A 25,792-nucleotide genomic window follows, 5' to 3' on the forward strand; every position below is an offset into this window, starting at 1 on the left:
ACATAGAAGGAAGATATAACTACTGTGTGTTGTGCACCAAAATGAGGGCAGTGAGAAAAAAAAGTCTCACAAACTTATCTTTTCACAAGTCTGTAGTATCTTGCAGACATTGTTTCAAATGTTAGGCAAATGATTTTCTATTTGGTTCAGCTGTAGTTTTGGAAAGCATTTTAGATATGAAATAAAATCTACTTCTATGATTGGTTGCAAGGATGGAAAAGGAAAATGACACATCAATTTTAAAACTAGCTTTCAAATGCATTATATATATATCTCAAGAGACTTTAAAGCTTTAATGGATTTATAGAGGCATAAACCTTTGAACAGAACTCTTTTCTTAAATGAAGTTGGAACAACAGCATAAATCACATAACATTCTCTGTGTCTTCTGTTTTTGCAGTTGTTAAATGTGAGGAGCATCTTGTCTACAATGAATGCATTGATTGTTGCCCATTTTCCTGTCGCCAGAAAACTCACTGTGTTGATAGTGAACTTCCCTGTGTTGATGGATGCTATTGTCCAGATGGTAATAATGGCTATTGTGTGGGTGGCGTTCTTGCAAATCTACAGCAGAACAGCTAAAAAATTATATTTTAAGAGCTCGCCACTCAAGTTAATGTTCATGAAATTGTAAATTCTTATGGGGATAGATCAACCTAAGGGGATTCTAGGAATAATCTAACGCCCTTGTGTGTTTCAAATTGCATTTTCCCCTTTGAATCTGAATATTGTTACAATCCTATTTGTTGGTAATGTATTTCTACACTTGTCCTTTATGATAAGAAATAAATAGTAACTTGCAGCATAAAACATTTCAGATTTGACCTGTTTTAAATCTGAAATGTCATTTTCCAAGTGTAAATGAGGTTGTTTCAATCATTTTCAAAGTGCTTAAAACTTAAAACCAATGTTTTGCTTAAAAAAAGACTTTTTAAAACTGAAAACCTCCCAATCAAGCAAAAGAGTTTTGCAGCCTAAAAATCTTTTTTTTTGCATTTGAATCAGAGCATTTTTATACTTAAAAATGGAAATTGTTCATATTTAGCACATTTTGCAGTGTTAAATAATATTGTGCATTGTGAAGGATTTTTTAAAAATATTATGCAGTCAAAAATATGTTACTGTTGTTACCAGTCACATGACTATTGAATATACATTCTAGGCCTTATTTATGAAGACAGATTATGTGTGAGGCCAACTGACTGTCCTTGTGATTACCATGGAACTATCCACAGAACTGGTACAGTTGTTCAAGAGGAATGCAATAACTGGTAAATAACTTCCTGAAAATTTTATGTATGTTTTACTAACCTCATACAACAACATATATATTACTATTGGACAAAAAGTTGTTAAAGTCATATGGGTTTGTAAATTACATTTCCAAGGTAAGGGAGTTTCTTCTCATAAACATTTAGCAGAATTCCAGAGCTTTGGAAATTTTAGCTTACCCTGATTCTCAAAAATATTCTCTTTGGGAAAACCTTGAAAGTAACATTTATAACCTGGTCTATAACAAAACTAAGGATGCTTTTCACTATAGTATCTTAGAGTAATTTTCCTGTATTGTGCTTCCATTTCCTCAATTGTTTTCCTTACAAAAAAAAAATAATCTTAAGAATACTTATGGAGTGCAATGCCTTCACTTTTGGAATGATAGTACTTTGAGTCCTCTGTATAGAAACATATGAAGTTCACTAAGTAGTATATTCTCCTTTCAAGAATGTAGAAAGTTTTTGAATTTGATATAAGTCAAGATCCTTATTATGTTTATACAGATACATACTAAGAATGTATCTTAAAGCATGGTTTGTTTGGATATTTTCTTTCATCCAAGAGAAAGTTGTTGAATTTATTATTATGAAGAGAAGAGAAGCAGCCACATCTCTGAGTATAAAAAAAAAAATGCAAGAGTGTTTCGTAAGCAGAAACAAGATTGGTAATCCCACCAATTGTCTTAGCTAAAAATTGTGTATTTCTATGGGTTATTTTTTTAAAAAAATTAATAATATACACTACACAAAATCCATAGTGCTGAGGATTTTTATGTTGCAACATACAAAGCAATTTTTTTTACAGACTGTAGGGCATGCTGTGGTATTGTTCAAGATTGCTTGGCAGTTTATGTAATAAATAATTGTATTCTATATGCATGAATTTAAAATTGTATTTTTCTTATAATGGCATCTGTAAATTTATCTAAATATCATGATTTGTTGTTTATATTGTTATTGAGTTTGATGCCTAGATTGCATACTGTACTTACAATGGCTACTTTTTCAAGTCTCAAATCTTTTTCTCTTTCAGTACATGTTCTGGAGGAAAATGGATTTGCACTAATCTTACCTGTCCAGGTAAATCAGTTTTTCGATAATTCATTGTTTTTTAGTTTGGTATATTAGTGGCAACATTTTTGTAGGTTTTCTCAATTGTCACCTTATTATTGTAAATTAATATTTGTTTCTGATTGCCTGTCTATTAATAAGCTATCTACTTATGAACATCATGTCTAAGTTTGCAGCTTAGGTCCACTCAATTTCCATTCATTTCATGTACAATTTCCATTCATTTCATGCTCAGTAAGAATATGCAGAGGCCAGTTTTGTTTGATATAGAATACCCATGATCAGATCTTCCAACTTAAAAACAAACCTTTTAAAAAATATTTAACCCTTTCTTTGTGCTTTATTTCTTAATGCCTCATTTTCCAAATATAAATCATATTCTCTCCCCTCATCTTCTATGAACTTTCACTTGGTGTCATAATTGTGCTGTGGATTTAGAAAAAAATCCCTTCAAGTTACTGCTTTAATTTTGGAAAACTGCCAACGAATGGGCTTAGATCGTTCCCCCAAAAGAAGACCCAACACTCGATTAAAAATCTAGACATAGATATCTTTCACACAGACTAAATAGTGAACCATGAATTCTCCCATGCAGAAATTCAGCATAAAAATAATGTATACTGTACATGTATGTAGTCTTTCATTCAATCATCTCAGATTGCTTGGATAAGCCCCTGCAGTTTTCTTGGCAAGGTTTTTCAAAAGTGGTTTGCCATTGCCTCCTTCCTAGGGCTGAGAGAGAGTGACCTAAGGCCACCCAGTTGCTTCTGTGCCTAAGAACTAGAACTAGAACTCCTAACCTCCTTCTCATTTCTAGCCTGGTGTGTTAATCACTACACCAAACTGGTTCCTTAAGATTTATTTTACTCATATAATAAATAGGGATAGAATATTGCTTTTTTTGGGGGGGGAAGGTTTGTGTCTTGGGCCAGGTGAAGGAGGATGAGATCTATTCACATTTATACTATGACACTGAAACAGGTTCTTAAAGAAAATAATCATTTTTAAAAATAATGAAAGGGCTATAATATAAGGAAGTTGCTTTATTTATCTTTGTAATCCTTGTATGGTTTGTCTTAATATCATTCAGCATTTAATATCAAATACAACATCACAAAACATTCTTGTAGCATATTGGGAAAAAAATCTTTTTTTTTTTTCATTCTTTGTTGCCAGCTCAGTGCTCAGTTTCAGGAGATATTCACTTCATGACATTTGATGGGCGCAAGTTTACTTTTCAAGCACCCTGCCAGTATATCTTGGCAAAAAGTCGTGTCTCTGACAAATTTGCTGTGACTCTACAAAATGCTCCTTGTGGACAGGTGAGCTGATGAAAGCAAGCATGCTGATGGCTTAAAAAATAAGTCACCTTTCTGAGAAATACATCTCTTGCTACTTTCTGATGAGTGAATCTCTGAATGTTGACAGTTTTGGTTCCAATACAGAAGTTCCATTCTGAAGACACAGGTGTGACCTGCCTTATGGATTTAATGCAGGACAAATTAAAGAAAGGTGGATTCACCTTCTACCAAAGATCACTTGCTAGTGGAAAAAATAAACACTATTTGCCCTTCTTAGTCTGGAAGGCAGGAGTGAGCAAGTGGAGGCAGGAATTTAAAACAGGGTTAGCTGCTGATTGTGTTGTCAGGTTGCAGATATGGAACCACAAGATGAGTGGTATATAAATTTGATAAATAACTAAAATAATAAAAGAGTGCGAAAGGCATGTCTGAAACAAGCTCAGCTGACTGTTCACCTATGAAGAAAAAAAAAGATGCATATTTAAATGTGGGGAAACAATAATGAGCTGTGCTGCAAGAGAATAGCAATACTAGCAGCAGCTGCCATAGACCATAGTACCTAGAAGTGGGCTATGAAGAAGCAAAATAGTCTAGAATAGGTAATATGGATCCCACTCCCCAAGTAATAAAAATGCTTTAAAAGCAGTGTCCCCAACCATTTGGGCACCAGGGACCGGTTCCGTGGAGAGAGATTTTTCTGCGGACCGGAGGGGGCGTGGTATTGAATGATGCCTGCATCCCACAATGGGGCTTCGCTTGTTTGCGGGGCCTGATTTCTGGCATGCTGGTCCTGGTCCACGGACTGGGGGTTGGGGACCTTGCTTTAAAGTATAGCCCTGAGAAATTCCTTATTGTCAGAAGAACCAGAAAATATATACTGCATTTATTGGTAACAATACCAGCAACACAGTGGTGGTAGAATCCAATTCTCCTTCCCACTTTAAACACTTGAAATGTCAAGCCTGTTCCTCAAAATAAAACAGCAGAATTATCTTGACTTCAAGAAACAGAACAGAACACAGCTTTCTTCTAGTTAGGTTTTGATAGCATTGGTTTTCATTAGCTTCTCTTATTTACTTGATGTGGATGGTTTAATCATATTGTGCTGCTCCTTTATGTTCATCTGGTTGCTTAGATTCCACTCTTTATTGAACAGTTTTAAAGTGTTTCATAGATTGTCATGTGATTTCCAGATAAAACTATTTGGGTCTACCTTTCATCATTCGACTGTGCATTTCAGATTGAGAATATGTAATAAAGCAGATTGTCTTCCAGTGAAGCATGTCTATCACCACTTTCTAACTAGTTGACCAAAAAAGATATAAAAACATGGAATGATAAGATCTAGAAGCAGTAATTACCTGAGGTAGCTTAAATTATTCTGGGAAAAAGGAGTTTTTACAATAGAAACTCAAATGCTGAATTGTGAAAGCTAAAACAGGCTGTAATTTCAAATATTTGGCTTTGAGTTATTTACGAAAAGTGATACTTTAAAAAACTTAATAAGAGCATAATTTCAACTTTAGATTGTTGTCTGAGAAAGAGGACTCAGAGTTATTCCAATCCTTTCATAGAGGTTTCATAGATTAAAATATTTTTTGAAATTAAATTAATTTGTAAAAGGACATTGCCAGGAAATCTAGAAAGCAAGTTTGGATGTGCACATTTCGTAAATTTTCTACATCTGAGAAAAAAAGGAAGTGAAGCTTTTTGTGGTCTATTGGTTAACATGGTTAGAATTATTTTATATTTAAGATATTTGCATCTAGAAAGTACTCCATAGTTCTCAGCAATGCTACAGTATGTCCATTATTACATTCATGGCTTGTTTTGAATTACTCAACCAATCTTATTGTCTCCCACAAATGCTTTGAGATGGCAGCAATCTTTATAACTAAGTATAACACTGATACCAGATTCCCATGTTTATTAAGGAGAGAATTTGCTGGTGGCCTATGACTGTTCTGATTGGCCTTACTTACCCCAGGCATGCAGACCTTATTCTAGGTTTGCACTTCCCCACTCAGGAGTAATGTGGAATTTAGGGATCCTTATAGACTCATAGGTCCTATTCTAAGAACAGGTGGCAGCTGAGATCAAGCAGGACTTAGTACAATTCGATCTGATGTACTAGTTGCACTACTTCGTGGTTCAGGCAGCCCTCTAAACAGTAACTCACACTCTTGTCACCTCACGATTCAGCTATTGGAATGTATTCTACATGGCAATGCCTTGAAGATGCCTCAGCAGCTTCAACTGGTGTAGAATGTAGCAGCACGAGCATACTTCATAAGTGTATGGCACAACGTAGCAAAACGAACCCATCGGGACAAGATTCAACAGTCCATCTGCATTTAAAAGACAAAAGCACTCTTTCAAAGACAGCAAAGTCCACATTTTGGATAGAGAGGATTGCTGATTTGAAAGAGGGGTCAAAGAGGCCATCTATGTCAAAACTGAACAGTCTTCTCTCAACAGAGGGAGAGGGATACAACATCATCTATCTTCAGTCTACAACACAGTCCTTTCAACAGTTTCAAGAAGGCTCCACACCCATTTGCACTACTCAGGTGACCTGATGACACAGATAAGCCTCTAGCTATCTGCAAGGAGTATAAATCCTTCCATTCCCCATCATCCATTCAGAGCTGAAGAAGTTTCTTGGATGAGAAGCAAAACGCCTTCAAAGAGAAAAAAGAAAGTTCAGTTGCTTCATGAAAAAGCACCCTTGGGACACCTGTGTATTTGATTTTTCTAGTCTAAATGTAGAACCTTACTTTTTTCACCATTGAATTTCATTTTGTTAGAGCCCAATGTTCAAGTCTGTCAAGATCCTTCTGTATCTTAATCCTATCTTCTGGAGTGTTGGCTATTCCTGGCAGCTTAGTGATATCTGCAAATTTGATGAGTTCCCTATCTATCCCTTATCATTGATGAAGATGTTGAAGAGTACTGGGCCTAAAATAGAGCCTTGGGGTGCCCCACTGCATATTTCCCTCCATGTAGATGTAATTCCATTGAGGATTACACATTGAGTGCAGTTGGTCAGCCAATTATGAATCCATCTGGTGGTGATGCTATCTAACCCATATTTTTCTATCTTATCAAGTAGTAGGTTGTGGTCTACTTTATCAAATGCCTTACTGAAGTCCAAGTAAATTATATCCACAGCATTCCTTTGGTCCACTAATTTTGTTACCTTGTCAAAAGATGCAATAAGATTTGTCTGGCATGTTGTTTTTGACAAACCCATGGTGGCTTTTGGTTATGACTTTGTTTGCCTCTAGATGTTCACTGATTCATTGCTTGATTATCTTCTCCAGAATCTTCCCAGGTATTGAGGTCAGGCTGATAGGTCTGTAGTTTCCTGGATCCATTCCCCCCCCCTTTTTGAAGATGGATAATACTTTGATTAGATGTGTTTGACAAATGCTTCATAGATTTTGATGCCAAAAGTCTGAATTTTCTATCATGTATTTTTTTACTGTACTTATTTAACATATTGTAAATGCCATGTAATATATTGTATTCATGTTTTGTTTTTTATATTGTGAGATGCTTGGAGTCAGTGTCGGGCAGCATCAAAATTGAATTAAATAAATAGAGTGAAGCAGCAACTATATGTGTCATCATAGCTTATCTCATTCATTTACAACTTTTTTTCTTTTTCAATATAAATTATTACACTTTATCCTTGATCCATTATAAATTCCATTTTATTTTAAGGCATTGTTTGTTTTCATCATCTTTTAGAATCACGATGGAACATGTATGCGATCAATCAGTCTTATTTTCAGTCAAGATTTTAGGAGGCAAGTAACTCTGACCCATTCAGGAGATGTTTTGGTACATGATCAATATAAAGTTAATCTTCCATATATTGATGGTAAGTTAGAATAAATTATAATGAAAATAATATTACAAATATGGAAAAGTAATGATTTTAGTTATATGCTGATTGCTAGAGTTTCATGGTCCTCTGTGCAATTTAGATGTTTCTTTCTATTTTTATGCTAAATTCTGTATTTGGCCAGAATTAGGGATGAGAAGTGAAGTGATTGACCAATATATTGCAGCAAAATAAGTCATTAATAGACCATCATTCAAATAGAAAAAGAGATACTGTATATACTCACAAATAAGCTGAGGATTTTAGGTTCCAAAATTCATCACCCAAATTCGGTTCAATTTTGCCATACATGGCCTTATTTGCAAGTGTTATGATAATATCATTCCATGTAAATTATCAACTATCAATATTCAATATTCTCAGCTCTGGTTAGGTTAGCTGCTGCTCTCTATTTTAAAGGATGGATTATATTTTTATGTGGTTTTAAATCCAAGGATTTAGTAGTCTATATTACATTTCCTTGTTTGTATCCCTGCTAGCAATCACAAATGGAGGATTTTATTTTTTACTGATGGATGAAGTGGCTTCAGTTCAAAGCTGAAGGAGCTTGTGTAAAATGAATTATTTTTGGAAACATTTTATATACCTTCAATATAAATATTGTAAAGTCAGTCCTACTGTAAATGATCCCATCACTTCATCATATGAAATGATGTAAAATATTTGAAGAAGCATCCAAGGTTTAGGTTTAAGGCCATCATTGCCATGAACAATCAGTGCCATCAACTTGGAAATGAACTTAGAGACTGCTTAAGCTTGAATTGGGGTGAACTTTCTGTAATGTGGAGTCTATGGAGATCCATCTCCAACAAGGTTTAACAAAGGGTAAAATAAAATGAGCTTTTCAACCTGTATTTTAGGTTACTATTGATATATCTTCCTTTTTGTTTTTTAGATTCCTTTGAAATTAGGAAACTTTCCTCTGTATTTTTACAAATTAAATCGTACATTGGATTACAAATACTTTATGACTGGAAAGGTTTAAGACTCTATCTTGAAGCTGATGCTCAATGGAAAGATGACACCATTGGCCTCTGTGGAACTTTCAATGGAAATACTCAGGATGATTTTTTGTATGTATAATGGTAACTTTTAGAAATACATTTTCATAAACTCTAAAATAAGTTTTTAATCAGTGCAGTTTTTCAACAAGATAGAAAAAAGATAGAAAAAAAACATTATTAGGAGAAAAGAAATAGTCACACTTGTAAGCCACTCATTTGAAGTGATTTTGGGTGGTGGTCTTGGGTAGCAAGAAAGTTAAAAAGCGCTGGACATACAATCTGACAACCTATTGCAGATCCAAGCAGTGTACCCTTTTGTAATTAGTAGATGGAAATTTTGTAAGTGCACAGATTTTCTAAGTGCCATTCAAGATTTTTTGGCATGGCATCCAGTGTGCCAATAATCCTTGTGGCCACCACAGCTGGTTCAACTTAATCTTTCAACTTCGATTTTCAGATCTTGATACTTTGTGATCTTCCCCAATTCTTTGTATTTTACTCTACTATCCCCCCATGTTTTTTTCAGCCACAGTTATACCATGAGTTTTTTTCAGCCACAGTTATATCTGGTGTGTCATGAGACAAGACTTTGCCAGTCTGCATTGGGAAATCCCACAATATTTTAACCTGATTATTTTTTTATTATTATTTTTCAACTATGCTTTCAAATATTCACTTTAAGTAGTCCTTCCTTTTTGTTGACGAAGTAATTTTCAGTACATTTACTATTAAGGTTCATTGCAGATATTTAAACTGGATTTGGCATTTTTACCCACCTATTGAATTCTTCCTACAGACCTGGGATAGGTAGATGTTGTTTGGTGGAATTAAAGGGACAGTCACGGGACATAAGCTATTCCAAGTAAAGCTACCTTTTGCAGTTGACTGATAGTAATTTTGTTGATGCCAATGGTGTTTGAATACAGGTAGTCCCTGACTTACAACACTTTGTTTAGTGACAGTTCAAAGTTGCAGTGCTACTGAAAAAAGTGACTTATGACCAGTTTTCACATGACTATTGTAGCTTCCCCGTGGCCAGGGGTGGGGAACCTTGGCTCTTTTGGACTTATGGACTTCAACTCCCAGAATTCCTGAGCCATGGCTGGCTCATGAATTCTGGGAGTTGAAGTCCAACAAGTCATAAAAGAGCCAAGGTTCCCCACCCCTGACCATGGTCATGTGATCAACATTCAGACACTTGGCAATCGACTCATTGATGATGGTTGTTGTGTCCCGGGGACACATGATTCCCTTTTGCGACCATATGACCAGCAAAACCAATGGGGAAGCCAGATTCCCTTAACAACGGTTTAATTAATTTCACAACTGCAGTGATTCACTTAACAGCTGTGGCAAGAAAGGTCGGAAAATGGGGAAACACTAACTTAGCAAATGTTTCACGGAGCAATAGAAATGTTGGGCTCAACTGTGGTCATAAGCCGAGTGTCATGCTGCTGAGGTGCTGGCCTCAAGCCATCTTTCTCCTTCCATAATGAGATCTTCCCTGAATCTTTGTCCGTCTATCCCCCTTAGAGGGGATAGGAATAGTGACCGAGGTCCGGGACCTCTTAATTGGTTTAAAAAATTTGTGGATCTTGGCATGATGTCATGTGTCTGACTAATGAAACACTTCAAAGAACTTTCAGGCATGGTTTAACCTAAAAAGCCTTTATTAATGTTAAGGAGTGTCAGCACGGCATGGAGAATGCCAAGATCTGAATTTCCGTTCCTTTGCACATAACATTCCAGGCATTTCCCCTCCCCTATTTTGGGGTCATGATTCACATCTTCCAATTAACCTGGAGGGCAAAGATTCACTTCCATTCCCTTCCGCAGGCTTTTCTCTCCTCTCTCATTCTCATCTGAATTAACTCTAAAAGTACCAGACAGTTCTGCCTATTTTGTCAAAGCAAGAATATTCAATATTAGCAGCGTTGACACCGAGGACTACCTGCAATGCACCCAAGGCTCCTATTATTATCATCGATGCTATCTTCTTTTTCTTTTGCCAAGTCATTCTATTCCTGTTTGCAGTTGTTTGTAATTGTCTCCAGTTCTTTCTCTTCTCTTCTACTGTCTCAAGGTTCTTCCACATTCACTATCCAGACTTTTTTTTTTTTTGTCTTATCCACAATTGGTATTAATGTGGCTGATGCTGGTCTGTTTGAATTCTAAAGTCCCAGAGCATTTTAGCTTCTTCCTTTTTATTATGGTTCATTGAACATAATAAACATTGAACATTAGACTGGTTTTAACATTTCTATCCATCTATCGTGTGCATTATTATGATTATTATTATTAATCTTGTGCCTCACAAAGCTCTGTTGCTTAGAAGAAAATGATTCCCTTACATGTTTTCTCTAATACTCTAAACATTGTCCAGTTCTAGCGCTAATTCTTTTTAATCCCATTGTCATAATGCTATGGGCACTGACTAGGAGATATACTGCCAAAATAAAGCAAAGTATAGAGCATATTTTATATGCTGTCAATAAATTTACTGTACCATAGTTAATAATGGTCTTGCAGGTAAAGCAAAACAGTTCCCCAGCCCACAGATGGCAGGCATTATTTTGTCGTTGTCAACAGTAGTTTGGCAAATCTGGGCTTTATCATGCAGCCTGTTGTGATGAAGAAGGGTCCTACACATGGCTTTTTTTCATAAGCATTTGGGCCACTGTTCATATACAGAGTTCAGAACATTTCTAAATATTTGACTCACCTCTTCAAATACAGGGTTGGTTTTTTGTTTTGGTGACCTCCAGATCAAGAGTTTCAAATGTTCAAGTAACAAAACTTGTTAGTAAAAAAATAATAATAATTCTCTCAACTCAAGAGACAAAATTCTGATGACAGCAAATTGGCTGTATTTGAATGAACCTCATCAAGTTTTCATAGAATACTAGAATGCTAGGCTTGTTTGTGGAACATAGTTTGAAAAAATGTGTTATAAATAGTTTAAAGTGGTGTTTGTCAACCTTGTGAACTTTAAAATGCATAGACTTCAACACCCAGTATTCCCTGTCTTGCATGGAGAAGTCCATGTATCTTAAAGTTGCCAAGGTTGAAAAACACTGCAGAGCAATGGCTACTTTAGAATTTTTCAATTCTTTCAAATTAAATTTAGAAAGGTCATGATTACCGTAGTTATACACTGTATAGAAATCAAATAATTGGATTGCCTAACTTTTTATAAAATGAAATATTTTTGCACACAAACCTGATATATTGTTTAACTTGTCACACCATCTTCTTTTTCTGCACAAAAGGTAATAAATTAAGTAGTCAATTCTATTAATGTCACTGTATGCACCCAATAATTGAAGTATGTGTTTTTAATTGGTGTTACTGCTTATTTTCAAAACCTATTATTTGCTAAAAATCAATCAATAAAAAAAGATCTCCAGTTGGAGTGCCAGAAACTACACCTCAGCTTTTTGGAAATTCCTGGAAAACATCATCATCCTGTAGTCCTGGGTATGACAGTTCATCAATAGATCCATGTGATGTTCATTTACAAGCAGGTGAGTATGACTATGGAGAGTAAGAGTGAGAAAATGTTTAAGGTTTAAGGTTCATTTTGTGCTTCTGCAACTGTGATGTCTGTATTCATATACTTAAACTTCAAAATCAGTTCTTGCATTACACAGATTAAGAAAATATCTAAGATGTCCAGGCCCAATATATACAGGTAGCCCTCGACTTACAACAATTCATTTAGTGACCGTTTGAAGTTGCAACAGTACTGAAAAAAGTGACTTATGACCATTGCAGTATCCCCATGGTCACATGATAAAAATTCAGCCGCTTAACAATTGGTATTTATTTATGATATTTGCAGTGTGATCACCTTTTATGACCTTCTGACAAGCAAAGTCAATGGGGAAACCATATTAATAATAATAATCTTAACAAAGGCATTATTAATTTAACAACTGTAGTGATTCACTGAACTGTGTCAAGAAAGGTCGTAAAATGGATCAAAACTCACTCGACAAATGTTTCACTTAGCAACAAAAATTTGGGGCTCCATAGACGCACACACACACACACGCACACACACACACACACACACACATTCACACTATTTTTATACAAACAAGATGACTGCTTATAATGCCCTCCTCACGGCTGTTCTATGTAGCACTATGGATATTTCTTTAGAAGTTACAGCTATCATTTATCCTTAATTTTTTTTCTTGCATTCAGTGTTGTTGTAATTCAGGCCTTGAATAGTTTATTCCCTTCTGTGGCTAAGCTAGATAAATGCATTCTGAAATGCCTAAAATAATTAAAGGTGTACTGCTTTTTGAAAATATAAATAATAATTGCAAAACTCCTTGCACAGATTAGGTGCCTAAGTGAAATCTTTTCTTGTCGTAGTTTCCACAAAACAATAGATGTTTTAGAGGTTACATTTTTTGGTCATATATAAAATTTGTAATTTGCATAGTGACATTATTAGCATTTTTATGTGAAATGACAGAATTTAAGTTTAGCCAGGCAGTGATTAATTGTTCAAGCAGGTCATCCTATTAAACTCAAGTAGGTGTTGCTTAAGTAGAATTCTCAGCATTCCTCATAAATGATCATCTGGTGGAGCTACTGCAGCTTATATCTCTGCAATATGTCTAGTGTTGTATGATCCCCGCAGCACTCTAAATATGAATATAAGAATGAGTAGGAGGTGAAAATATTTATGGCGATTGCAATTCAAGTTCTTGAAAAAATTCAACACAATTTACATCTACAAGTACCATCAGGAACAGTGTTGTTTATCAGAGAAGCTGAAACAGACATTTTTGTTCCTCAGGATAAAAAAAAAAAAAAAGACTTTACAATGCTTTTAAATTAAAGGATCCCACACTAAAACTTGGTTATTTCTATTTATTACTTTGACAGCTGCTTATGCAACAGAAGCTTGCAGCATCATTACCAGAGAACTCTTTGCCCCATGCTATACCTATCTGAGTCCTCTTCCCTATTTTGAACAGTGTAGAAGAGACACCTGCAAATGTGGGCAGATCTGTATGTGTTCCGCTCTCTCCCATTATGCCCATCTGTGCCACAGATTTGGAGTGGAGGTCAATTTCCGGAGTAGTGTCCCAGAATGTGGTAAGTTATTTTTCAATATCCAAATTTAACAACTGTCTTTGGCGCCGTGACTGAAGATCACAACAAAGCTAAATCCTGTGAAGTGGTGAAATGTCTGAACTTAATTTCTTTGCTTGTTTCCATACAACTGTGGGCCTTAGTAGAAAATTATGCTAGAGCTCTTCCATGAATTCTTGCAGTTAAAGATTCCTTCCCCCTATCTTTCTTAGACTGGTTATATCTCAGTACTGTATGGCAAATATGGAGTGCAAGAAAGATGAAGGCTTCTTTTCATCTGTAAAGTGGTTGGAAGTCTTGTATAGGACTTGTGTAAATGCAAGGTGTTTTATCATGTAGTGCTCTTCTCCTAAAATTGGAAAAAAGCCTCTGTACTGGAGATGACTTTATATGATTGCAAGACTGGGAAAGCTTAATTCTCAAGGCCACAGGTGGCTATCAAACTCATTATTATATCTTCCAGATTAAGGTTAGGCCAAATGTTCCATCATGGAATATTCCTGAGTTAGGTTGTTCTGAGATCTGAACCTGCCTTCTGTTGTCAAACAGTTATTGGAACATAATTGCTGAAAATATATTCGTGATTTTGTGATATTTTGAGATGAGAGCTATGCAGAAATTACGCTGTAAATTCTAAACAAGTGTCAGTACTCATCCCCAAAACTAGAAGACAAAAAATAAGAAAAGGATTCAAATCTACACATGTTGAATGTAATAAGCCATGAAGGTTTTAGTTCATGTAGTAACGTAATTTATTGTTAATGAAACAGTTTCTTATGATAAAGTCCTGTGCTTTACCTAAATATGCTGGATCTAACTTCTGAGTAAGCATACATAATATTTTGAACAGCATCTTATGTCCAGGTGAATGTGTGTGCATTTAGCTTGTAACATGAGAAGTTTTCTTCTTCTCATTTGAGCAGCTCTTTCATGTGAAGATACAAAGGAATACAGTACTTGTGTATCTACCTGTGGTAGGAGCTGCCGAGCATTCTCCGTGCCAGAGGCATGCGATGGTGATTGTGTCGAAGGCTGCACCTGCCCCTCTGGAATGTATCTGAACATCAAAACTGACAGATGTGTGCCACAGTATGTTTAATTATTATTTCTTTATAATTATATGTTTTCATATCTAAGTGATCAGTGAAAAAAAAACTTCAAGCTTTCACATAAACAGACTTGAAAAATAAATTTCGAATATATTGAGTAATTGAACAGAAAGCAGTGGTGGGCATGAAAGAAGTAATGTTTTCTTTACAACACTTAATATTTCCAGCCATATAAATTGTATACCAATATTCAGTACTTTTTTTCATTTTTACTATAGAAATGAATGCCCTTGCTATTTTCATGGTATTGACTATCCCCCTGGAGAAAATATAATCACATCTTTTGGAAAGTGGTAAGTTACTCTCATATTGCAGATAGTTTCCAATCAAAGTTTACAAATGTCTTAATTTTCCACTGACTGGAGTTTGTTTGTTTATTTATTTATTTATATCTCATTTTTATTAATTGCCATCTCCTTCCCTGAATTTTCTTCCAGAATTTTTTTGTTTTTCTTCTTCTTAAAGAAAGAAAGGCAGGATTGACATGAGGCATCTTGTTATCAAAGGCAAAGATTCTCTCCTCCATTTCTCATCATAAGGTGGATGGGATGACTGATAGGAGGAATCTGAGATAAGATGGCAGCTGGTTCAGTTATCTAATATCTTCCCAATCCAGACACTTCATTTTTTTCCTCCTCAAATACTTTTTGTAACTTCCTTTTATTATTGACTGTGCTGTCATGATTCAAATATGCTAAATATTTTCAGAAATCTTTGTCATTAAGGATATCCACTTTCTATTTAAAGTATGGACCTTATATTCTAACACATAACACTGGACAACAAAAATTTTGCTTACTGAACACTTTTGTATGTATCTTATAGATATTTGGCTGCTAATCCCGAAAACCAGTAATTTAACCTATTATATATGTTTATAGAAATCTGTTTTTACATGATGATACCAGGGCACCTTTCATTGGCTATGCTACACAAATGAAAGAAACATACAAGAACATGGAATGTTGTTGAAGCACATTCAGTACATCAAGTACAACTGGAATATCTGTGGACTTCTAAAAGTAATGGCTCTGCAGGACTTCTGGTTTGCCATTGCAGCTCCTGCAGATGCATGGAGGCGAGCTCCGTCTTCAGTGTCCAATTTTATCCTGCTGGGGGACCCTGGAAAGGGTCAAAAGTCACCCTTTAGGGGCGATGAGCAAGGAGGGGACCCTCGCTTGATCGCGGGAGGGCGGCAGCTCTCCAAACCGGCAAGGGAAAGACCGGCCATAGCAATATGGCTCGTCACTAAGCTACTGACAGCCGAAGTCAAAATTTGAGAGATCTGATCTTCTCTTTAAGACTTTAAATATCTTTCCTGCAAAAGCTGCCCAAACTATTTTTCCCCCTGTGAGGAGAGAGGGAAGGGAATTCAATAACAAGCGATTCAAAGATCTGTTAGTGAGGCCAGACAAGTCAGCTGGAAAGCATTCAAGGGTGTCATCGAGAATTTTCTTGGCAGTTGCAGAGTACCAAACTACATTTAGCTGATTGATAAACTACTTACAGCATACAAGACCATAAAGTGCAACATGTCACTGAAGATTCATGATCTGCATTCACACTTGGACTTCTTTACCAAAAATCTAGATGCAGTCAGTGATGAATATGGTGAAAGTTGCCATAATGGGGAAATGGCACCAGGGCAACTGGAATCCATCAATGCTGGTTGTCTTTCTTTCTTTCTTTCTTTCTTTCTTTCTTTCTTTCTTTCTTTCTTTCTTTCTTTCTTTCTTTCTTTCTTTCTTTCTTTCTTTCTTTCTTTCTATCTATCTATCTATCTATCTAATTAGTTTCTATGACTGTCCATTTCAACCAAGTGACTCTGCGTGGCATTACAGGAAGATGCATCAGACACTGAGTACAAATGAAAATCAGCAGCAAAACACTTTTGGTCCTGTTGAACTCAGTGTTTTGGAAACATTATGTGATTAAGTACACTTCAGTCATTAAAAGTTAATTTCATATTTCTCAAGATTCCTACATGATACAGTCATCATACAAATTATATTTGTGTTCAGTTTGAAGGGGTCTATCATAATCATCAACATTTTTTTAAAAAAAATTGTTGTCCAGTGTAATCTATAGTCTAGCCGAAGAATTGTTTTAAAAGTTATTTGTGAAAACAACTGATGATTTTTTGTTTGTTCCAAGAGACATAAGGTTAGATTTCAAACTTTTTTAAAAAAATATTTTAATTTTTATTTATTTATTGCAATTTTTCCACAGCCACTGCAGAAATGGGATGATGAATTGTGAAGACGACACTGGTATGTAAAGTAAAACAAAAACAAATTTAACCCAGATCATTTTTCTCCAAACCCTAGTCTGTTGGATACTTATGGGTTGTCTATATGCAAGAAGACTGGACCAGGAATAATTTAAGAAAGTACTATTGCGACTAAACAAATTTATGATTTTGGTGAGAAATATTTAGTGATACAGGTAATAGCCATACTGTATACTCCATAACCATGAAGTTGTGCAATGCTCTTAAAAATATGTGACTGCTAGGATAATAATAATAGTAATAATAATAATAATAATAATAATAATAATAATAATAATAATAATAATAATAAGCCCCCAGTGAGGCACTACCTTGACGTGGTTGTGGGGCTTGTGTACTCTGAGGAAGATGAGAGCTATGCCAGAGGTTCAACCATACTGGACAGGTCTCATCAGAGGAGTCAGACAAAGAATGTCATAAAAAATATGGTGAGACGTAAATTTCAGAATGCCATACAGGCTCGGATGTCGCCCGGGTTAACAAGGTCCGCGCTAGATATTGGAGTTCCTGGATATCTGGTGAAAAATGGGTTACAGGACTCAGGACTGTTGGCTGAGCAACCAGAGCTAGCAGCTGCAGAACTACTGGAAGAAAAGGTGTTTACCCATTGCAGATACACAGTGATTGAAAACAAAGAAATAATGATCTGTTACTACAGATCAAGTCCAACAAGAAAAGGATATCTAAAACGAATGCACCAGCTCTGGAAAGAACAACATCCAGAATCAGAAATAATAGAACAGAGACTAGCAGATCAACGCAGATTTATAATACGAAATAAAGTATTCACAGAAACAGAATTGGACGAACTGCAAAGAAATCAAAGCCTTACCAGAAGTAATTCAGAATGTAGAGGCAAACCAGGGAGAGTTGGCAGTGAAGGAATCCAGCAGAGATATACAACTCTTCTCATTTGGAAACCAGGCACCTCTTCCTTAGGAAGAACAAAACCCTCTAACTAAAGAAATAAAAGAATTGAAACAAAGAATAACTGAGCATCTAGAACAGCACAAAAACAATAGAATAAAACTGCCTACATTGAAGCTTGTTCCAAAGAAACAGCTAGCACAAGCATTAAAAGATGCAAATACTGCAATATCAAGTATAAGCACCAATTCGCTGCAAGAAACAAACCAACTAATGTACAGCACAGCTGCAGTTATAACTGAATACCTGGGATGTAAAATCAACAAAGAAGAAAAACAAACAAACAGTGCACCACAAAAATGGAAGGTTAGACTAGAAAATAAGATCAGCAAGTTAAGATCACATGCAAGCAAGCTAGAACAGATGAAAGAAAAGAAGCTGAAGAACAAAAAGACCAAAGAATACCTAATCAAGAAATACCACTTAGAAACAAGGAAGATCAAGGAACCACTGGAAATAATAAAGCAACAAATAACAGCTATAGCCAGGAAAATCAGTAGATATGAAGCTCGAATTGCAAACTATAGGCAGAACCTACAATTTCAATCCAATCAGAAACGTTTCTACCAATCCATCAATGGAGAAACTGCAATTAATCAGTCAGTACCTGAGAAGGAAGAAACAGTGCAGTTCTGGAAGCAGATATGGGATAACTCAAAGAAATACAACAAGGATGCGGCTTGGTTAAAAGAGGTGGATGCAAATAAAACAGAAGTTGAAATGAAAGAACTAGTAATAACAACAAAAATGGTAGAAAAAAGAGCAAAGAAAATCAAAAATTGGTCAGCACCAGGTGAAGATGAACTGCATGGGTTTTGGTTGAAACATCTAACTGTTATACACCCACTCATTGCCACGCAGTTCAACAATATACTACAAGGAGGAGAAATTGAAAAGTGGCTAACAACCTGGGGCAAAAACCTACCTAAATAATGAAAATCAGCAAAAGGGCAACCACCTAGGCAAACAGTGCCAATTACATGTTCACCAAACAACTTTCAAATTACTAACTGTTGGAGCTGATGCAGTACAACAGCATCTAGTTGAAAACAATCTCCACCTGAGCAGAAAGGAAACCGCCCCAATAGCAGAGGAACAAAAGATCAACTCCTAATAGACAAAATGATCTTGGAAAACTGCAAGAAAAGGAAGACCAACTGAATGTGGCATGGATTGACTACAAAAAGGCATTTGACTCTCTGCCACATGACTGGATAATCAAGTGCCTAGAAATAACAGGAGTCAGTAGAAACATCACAAAATTTGTGCAAAGATCAATGGCACAATGGAAGACACAGTTGCAAATCAATGGTGAGAGACTGAGAGAGGTTAATATCAAGAGAGGAATATTTCAAGGAGATTCATTATCACCATTACTATTTGTTATTGCACTGTTTCCTCTGTCAACAATACTGAATAACTCAGGACCTGGCTATCAAACATCAAAAACATCTGCCAGACTATCCCACCTCCTTTATATGGATGATCTGAAGCTGTATGGAAAAACATCATCTGAAATAGAATCGCTGCTCAACACTGTCCGTATATATAGCCAAGATATTGTAATGGAGTTTGGCTTGGACAAATGTGCCACACTTACTATCAAACAAGGAAAAATAATGAAAACTGAAGGAATCAAGATGCCCCACGAAAATAACATTAAGAGTCTGGATGAGGAAGAGTACTACAAATACTTGGGTATCCTTCAAGCTGACAACATCAAGCACACTGAAGTCAAGAAAAAGATTAGAGGTGAATACATCAAGAGAGTGAAGAAGATCTTAAAATCCAAACTCAATGGAGGAAATACCATAAAGGCAATCAACACCTGGGCAATCCCAGTCATTAGATACACAGCTGGAATAGTGGACTGGACTCAAGCAGAACTAAAAGCAATGGATAGGCAGACCAGAAAAATAATGACAATGAATCATACCCTTCATCCACGCAGTGACATTGATAGACTTTATCTACCAAGGCAAATAGGTGGGCGTGGAATGCTACAAGTACATCAGATGGTTGAAGAAGAAAAAATGGCTTTGGAAGAATATCTGAAGAACAATGATGAAGATGCACTGAAATTAGTATATCAGGAAGGCTTACTGACTCCTGGAGAGACCAAATGGCCTACAAGAAAGACCAAATGAAGAACAGAATAGAGGCATGGGAAGACAAAGCACTACATGGCCAATACATGAAAAAAATAGCTGGGAAAGCAGATAATAATAAAACCTGGCAATGGCTAAGAGCAGGAAAATTGAAGAAAGAGACCGAGGTAAGCTGTTGCAAGACGATTGCACAGACTGACTAGAAGCATCGGCATGACAAAGTAGCAACAATGGTGCATTGGAAGATCTGCAAAAAATATCATTTGCCTGTAATAATAATAATCCCTTGATTATTATTATTACTATTACCTTGACGTGGTTGTGGGGCTTGTGTACTCTGAGGAAGATGAGAGCTACGCCAGAGGTTCAACCATACTGGACAGGTCTCATCAGAGGAGTCAGACAAAGAGTGTCTCTCCCATAAAAAATATGGTGAGATGTAAATTTCAGAATGCCATACAGGCTCGGATGTCGCCCGGGTTAACAAGGTCCGCACTAGATATTGGAGTTCCTGGATATCTGGTGAAAAATGGGTTACAGGACTCAGGACTGTTGGCTGAGCAACCAGGGCCAGCAGCTGCAGAAATACTGGAAGAAAAGGTGTTTACCCGTCGCAGATACACAGTGATGGAAAACAAAGAAATAATGATCTGTTAATACAGATCAAGTCCAACAAGAAAATTGAAGAAAGAGACCGAGGGGACTAATTCTGGCTGCACAAGACCAAGCCTTAAGGACAAATGCATATAAAGTCAAAATTGAGAAGACAGCAACAGACAGTAAGTGCCGCCTATGCAAAGAAGCTGAAGAAACAGTGGACCACCTGGTAAGCTGTTGCAAGAAGATTGCACAGACTGACTACAAGCAGCGGCATGACAAAGTAGCAACAATGGTGCATTGGAAGATCTGCAAAAAATATCATTTGCCTGTAAGCAAAAACTTGGTGGGATCATAAAATAGAGAAAGTCATAGAAAATGATAAAATTAAACTGCTCTGGGACTTCAGAATTCAAACAGACAAGCACCTGCAACATAACACCCCAGACTTAACAATTGTCGATAAGAAAGACAAAAAAGTCTGGATAGTGGATGTGGCAGTGCCTGGAGACAGCAGAATAGACGAGAAAGAACTGGAGAAGATAACAAAATACAAAGACCTACAAATAGAAATAGAAAGACTGTGGCAAAAGCAAGCAAGGGTAGTACCAATAGTAATAGGCTCCTTGGGTGCAATCCCAAAACAACTGGAGCACCACTTGAACACCATTGGCATTGACAAATTCGCTATTAGTCAATTGCAAAAGGCAGCCTTACTAGGAACTGCTTCCATCCTGCGACGATACCTGTAATACCATCAAACATCCACATCTGCCTATCCCAGGTCCTGGGTAAGGACTCGATAGGTAGACAAAATGCCAAATCCAGTCTGAACATCTGGCTGACTGTGCGATGATTAATAATAATAATAATAATAATAATAATAATAATAATAATAATAATAAACCCCCAGTGAGGCACTACCTTGACGTGGTTGTGGGGCTTGTGTACTCTGAGGAAGATGAGAGCTATGCCAGAGTTTCAACCATACTGGACAGGTCTCATCAGAGGAGTCAGACAAAGAGTGTCTCTCCCATAAAAAATATGGTGAGACGTAAATTGCAGAATGCCATACCGGCTCGGACGTCGCCCGGGTTAACAAGGTCCGCGCTAGATATTGGAGTTCCTGGATATCTGGTGAAAAATGGGTTACAGGACTCAGGACTGTTGGCTGAGCAACCAGGGCCAGCAGCTGCAGAACTACTGGAAGAAAAGGTGTTTACCCGTCGCAGATACACAGTGATGGAAAACAAAGAAATAATGATCTGTTACTACAGATCAAGTCCAACAAGACGAGGATATCTAAAATGAATGCACCAGTTCTGGAAAGAACAACATCCAGAATCAGAAATAACAGAATAGAGACTAGCAGATCAACGCCGATTTATAACACGAAATAAAGTATTTACAGAAACAGAATTGGACGAACTGCAAAGGTTTACCCAGGGTAAAGAAATCAAAGCCTTACAAGAAGTAATTCAGAATGTAGAGGCAAACCAGGGGGAGTTGGCAGTGAAAGAATCCAGTAGAGATATACAACTGTTCTCATTTGGAAACCAGGCGCCTATTCCTCAGGAAGAACAAAACCTTCTAACTAAAGAAATAAAAGAATTGAAACAAAGAATAACTGAGCATCTAGAACAGCACAAAAACAACAGAATAAGGCTGCCTGCATTGAAGCTTGTTTCCAAAGAAACAGCTAGCACAAGCATTAAAAGATGCAAATACTGCAATAGCAAGTATAAGCACCAATTCACTGCAAGAAACAAACCAACTAATGTACAGCACAGCTGCAGTTATAACAGAATACCTGGGATGCAAAATCAACAAAGAAGAAAAACAAACAAACAGTGCACCACAAAAATGGAAGGTTAGACTAGAAAATAAGATCAGCAAGTTAAGATCACATGCAAGCAAGCTAGAACAGATGAAAGAAAAGAAGCTGAAGAACAAGAAGACCAAAGAATACCTAATCAAGAAATACCACTTAGAAACAAGGAAGATCAAGGAAGCACTGGAAATAATAAAGCAACAAATAACAGCTATAGCCAGGAAAATCAGTAGATATGAAGCTCGAATTGCAAACTATAGGCAAAACCTCCAATTTCAATCCAATCAGAAACGTTTCTACCAATCCATCAATGGAGAAACTGCAAGGAATCAGTCAGTACCTGACAAGGAAGAAACAGTGCAGTTCTGGAAGCAGATATGGGATAACCCAAAGAAATACAACAAGGATGCGGCTTGGTTAAAAGAGGTGGATGCAAATAAAACAGAAGTTGAAATGAAAGAACTAGTAATAACAACAAAAATGGTAGAAAAAAGAGCAAGGAAAATCAAAAATTGGTCAGCACCAGGTGAAGATGAACTGCATGGGTTTTGGTTGAAACATCTAACTGTTATACACCCACTCATTGCCAAGCAGTTCAACAATATACTACAGGAGGAGAAATTGAAAAGTGGCTAACAACTGGGAAAACCTACCTAATAATGAAAAATCCAGCAAAAGGGGCAACACCAGGTAACTACAGGCCAATTACCTGCTTACCAACAACTTTCAAATTACTAACTGGTGTGGTAGCTGATGCAGTACAACAGCATCTAGTTGAAAACAATCTCTTTCCACCTGAGCAGAAAGGAAACCGCCCCAATAGCAGAGGAACAAAAGATCAACTCCTAATAGACAAAATGATCTTGGAAAACTGCAAGAGAAGGAAGACCAACCTGAATGTGGCATGGATTGACTACAAAAAGGCATTTGACTCTCTGCCACATGATTGGATAATAAAGTGCCTAGAAATAACAGGAGTCAGTAGAAACATCAGAAAATTTGTGCAAAGATCGATGGCACAATGGAAGACACAGTTGCAGATCAATGGTGAGAAGCTGGGAGAGGTTAATATCAAGAGAGGAATATTTCAAGGAGATTCATTATCACCATTACTATTTGTTATTGCACTGTTTCCTCTGTCAACAATACTGAATAACTCAGGACATGGCTATCAAACATCAAAAACATCTGCTAGACTATCCCACCTCCTTTACATGGATGATCTGAAGCTGTATGGAAAAACATCATCTGAAATAGAATCGCTGCTCAACACTGTCCGTATATATAGCCAAGATATTGTAATGGAGTTTGGCTTGGACAAATGTGCCACACTTACTATCAAACAAGGAAAAGTAGTGAAAACTGAAGGAATCAAGATGCCCCACGAAAATAACATTAAGAGTCTGGATGAGGAAGAGTACTACAAATACTTGGGTATCCTTCAAGCTGACAACATCAAGCACACTGAAGTCAAGAAAAAGATTAGAGGTGAATACATCAAGAGAGTGAAGAAGATCTTAAAATCCAAACTCAATGGAGGAAATACCATAAAGGCAATCAACACCTGGGCAATCCCAGTCATTAGGTACACAGCTGGAATAGTGGACTGGACTCAAGCAGAACTAAAAGCAATGGATAGGCAGACCAGAAAAATAATGACAATGAATCATGCCCTTCATCCACGCAGTGACATTGATAGACTTTATCTACCAAGGCAAATAGGTGGGCGTGGAATGCTACAAGTACATCAGATGGTTGAAGAAGAAAAAATGGCTTTGGAAGAATATCTGAAGAACAATGATGAAGATGCACTGAAATTAGTATATCAGGAAGGCTTACTAACTACTGGAGAGACCAAACTGGCCTACAAGAAAGATCCAAATGAAGAACAGAATAGAGGCATGGGAAGACAAAGCACTACATGGCCAATACATGAAAAAAATAGCTGGGAAAGCAGATAATAATAAAACCTGGCAATGGCTAAGAGCAGGAAAATTGAAGAAAGAGACCGAGGGACTAATTCTGGCTGCACAAGACCAAGCCTTAAGGACAAATGCATACAAAGTCAAAATTGAGAAGACAGCAACAGACAGTAAGTGCCGCCTATGCAAAGAAGCTGAAGAAACAGTGGACCACTTGGTAAGCTGTTGCAAGAAGATTGCACAGACTGATTACAAGCAGCGGCATGACAAAGTAGCAACAATGGTGCATTGGAAGATCTGCAAAAAATATCATTTGCCTGTAAGCAAAAACTGGTGGGATCATAAAATAGAGAAAGTCATAGAAAATGATAAAATTAAACTGCTCTGGGACTTCAGAATTCAAACAGACAAGCACCTGCAACATAACACCCCAGACTTAACAATTGTCGATAAGAAAGACAAAAAAGTCTGGATAGTGGACGTGGCAGTGTCTGGAGACAGCAGAATAGAAGAGAAAGAACTGGAGAAGATAACAAAATACAAAGACCTACAAATAGAAATAGAAAGACTGTGGCAAAAGCAAGCAAGGGTAGTACCAATAGTCATAGGCGCCTTGGGTGCAATCCCAAAACAACTGGAGCACCACTTGAACACCATTGGCATTGACAAATTTGCTATTAGTCAATTGCAAAAGGCGGCCTTACTAGGAACTGCTTCCATCCTGCGACGATATCTGTAATACCATCAAACATCCACAACTGCCTATCCCAGGTCCTGGGTAAGGACTCGATAGGTAGACAAAATGCCAAATCCAGTCTGAACATCTGGCTGACTGTGCGATGATCCATAATACCTGGCAATGGCTAAGAGCAGGAAAATTGAAGAAAGAGACCGAGGGACTAATTCTGGCTGCACAAGACCAAGCCTTAAGAACAAATGCATATAAAGTCAAAATTGAGAAGACAGCGACAGACAGTAAGTGCCTATCCCAGATCCTGGGTAAGGACTCGATAGGTAGACAAAATGCCAAATCCAGTCTGAACATCTGGCTGACTGTGCGATGATTAATAATAATAATAATAATAATAATAATAATAATAATAATAATAATAGGAACTGCTTCCATCCTGCGACAATATCTGTAATACCATCAAACATCCACATCTGCCTATCCCAGGTCCTGGGTAAGGACTCGATAGGTAGACAAAATGCCAAATCCAGTCTGAACATCTGGCTGACTGTGCGATGATCCATAATAATAATAAAAATTGGAAGGGGCCTTGGAGGTCATCTAGTCCAACCCCCAACTCAGGCAATAAACCCTCTGTATTGAAGA

General features: G+C 36.9%; 1 protein-coding gene across 5 annotated transcripts in view; it reads left to right on the forward strand.

Annotated features, from left to right (window-relative positions):
• Positions 1-25,792, forward strand: part of OTOG (otogelin) — a 114,941-nt gene that overhangs the window by 25,562 nt on the left and 63,587 nt on the right. For 4 of the 5 annotated variants that reach the window (XR_005556860.1, XM_039344644.1, XM_039344646.1 and 1 more), the window contains exons 12-22: positions 401-526; positions 1,163-1,271; positions 2,308-2,354; positions 3,522-3,667; positions 7,400-7,532; positions 8,452-8,629; positions 11,960-12,084; positions 13,463-13,675; positions 14,596-14,761; positions 15,000-15,074; positions 17,011-17,051. Coding sequence is in view for 4 of the 5 variants with exons in the window: in XM_039344644.1 (XP_039200578.1) it covers positions 401-526; positions 1,163-1,271; positions 2,308-2,354; positions 3,522-3,667; positions 7,400-7,532; positions 8,452-8,629; positions 11,960-12,084; positions 13,463-13,675; positions 14,596-14,761; positions 15,000-15,074; positions 17,011-17,051 (1,359 nt within the window). In the remaining variant the exon portion in view is untranslated. The remainder of the gene's footprint in view (positions 1-400; positions 527-1,162; positions 1,272-2,307; positions 2,355-3,521; positions 3,668-7,399; positions 7,533-8,451; positions 8,630-11,959; positions 12,085-13,462; positions 13,676-14,595; positions 14,762-14,999; positions 15,075-17,010; positions 17,052-25,792) is intronic. The other variant, XM_039344645.1, reaches the window with a different exon arrangement.

This window comes from Crotalus tigris, unplaced genomic scaffold, assembly GCF_016545835.1.
Source record: "Crotalus tigris isolate CLP2741 ecotype Arizona unplaced genomic scaffold, ASM1654583v1 scf7180000017933.3771270, whole genome shotgun sequence".
Lineage (NCBI taxonomy): Eukaryota > Metazoa > Chordata > Lepidosauria > Squamata > Viperidae > Crotalus > Crotalus tigris.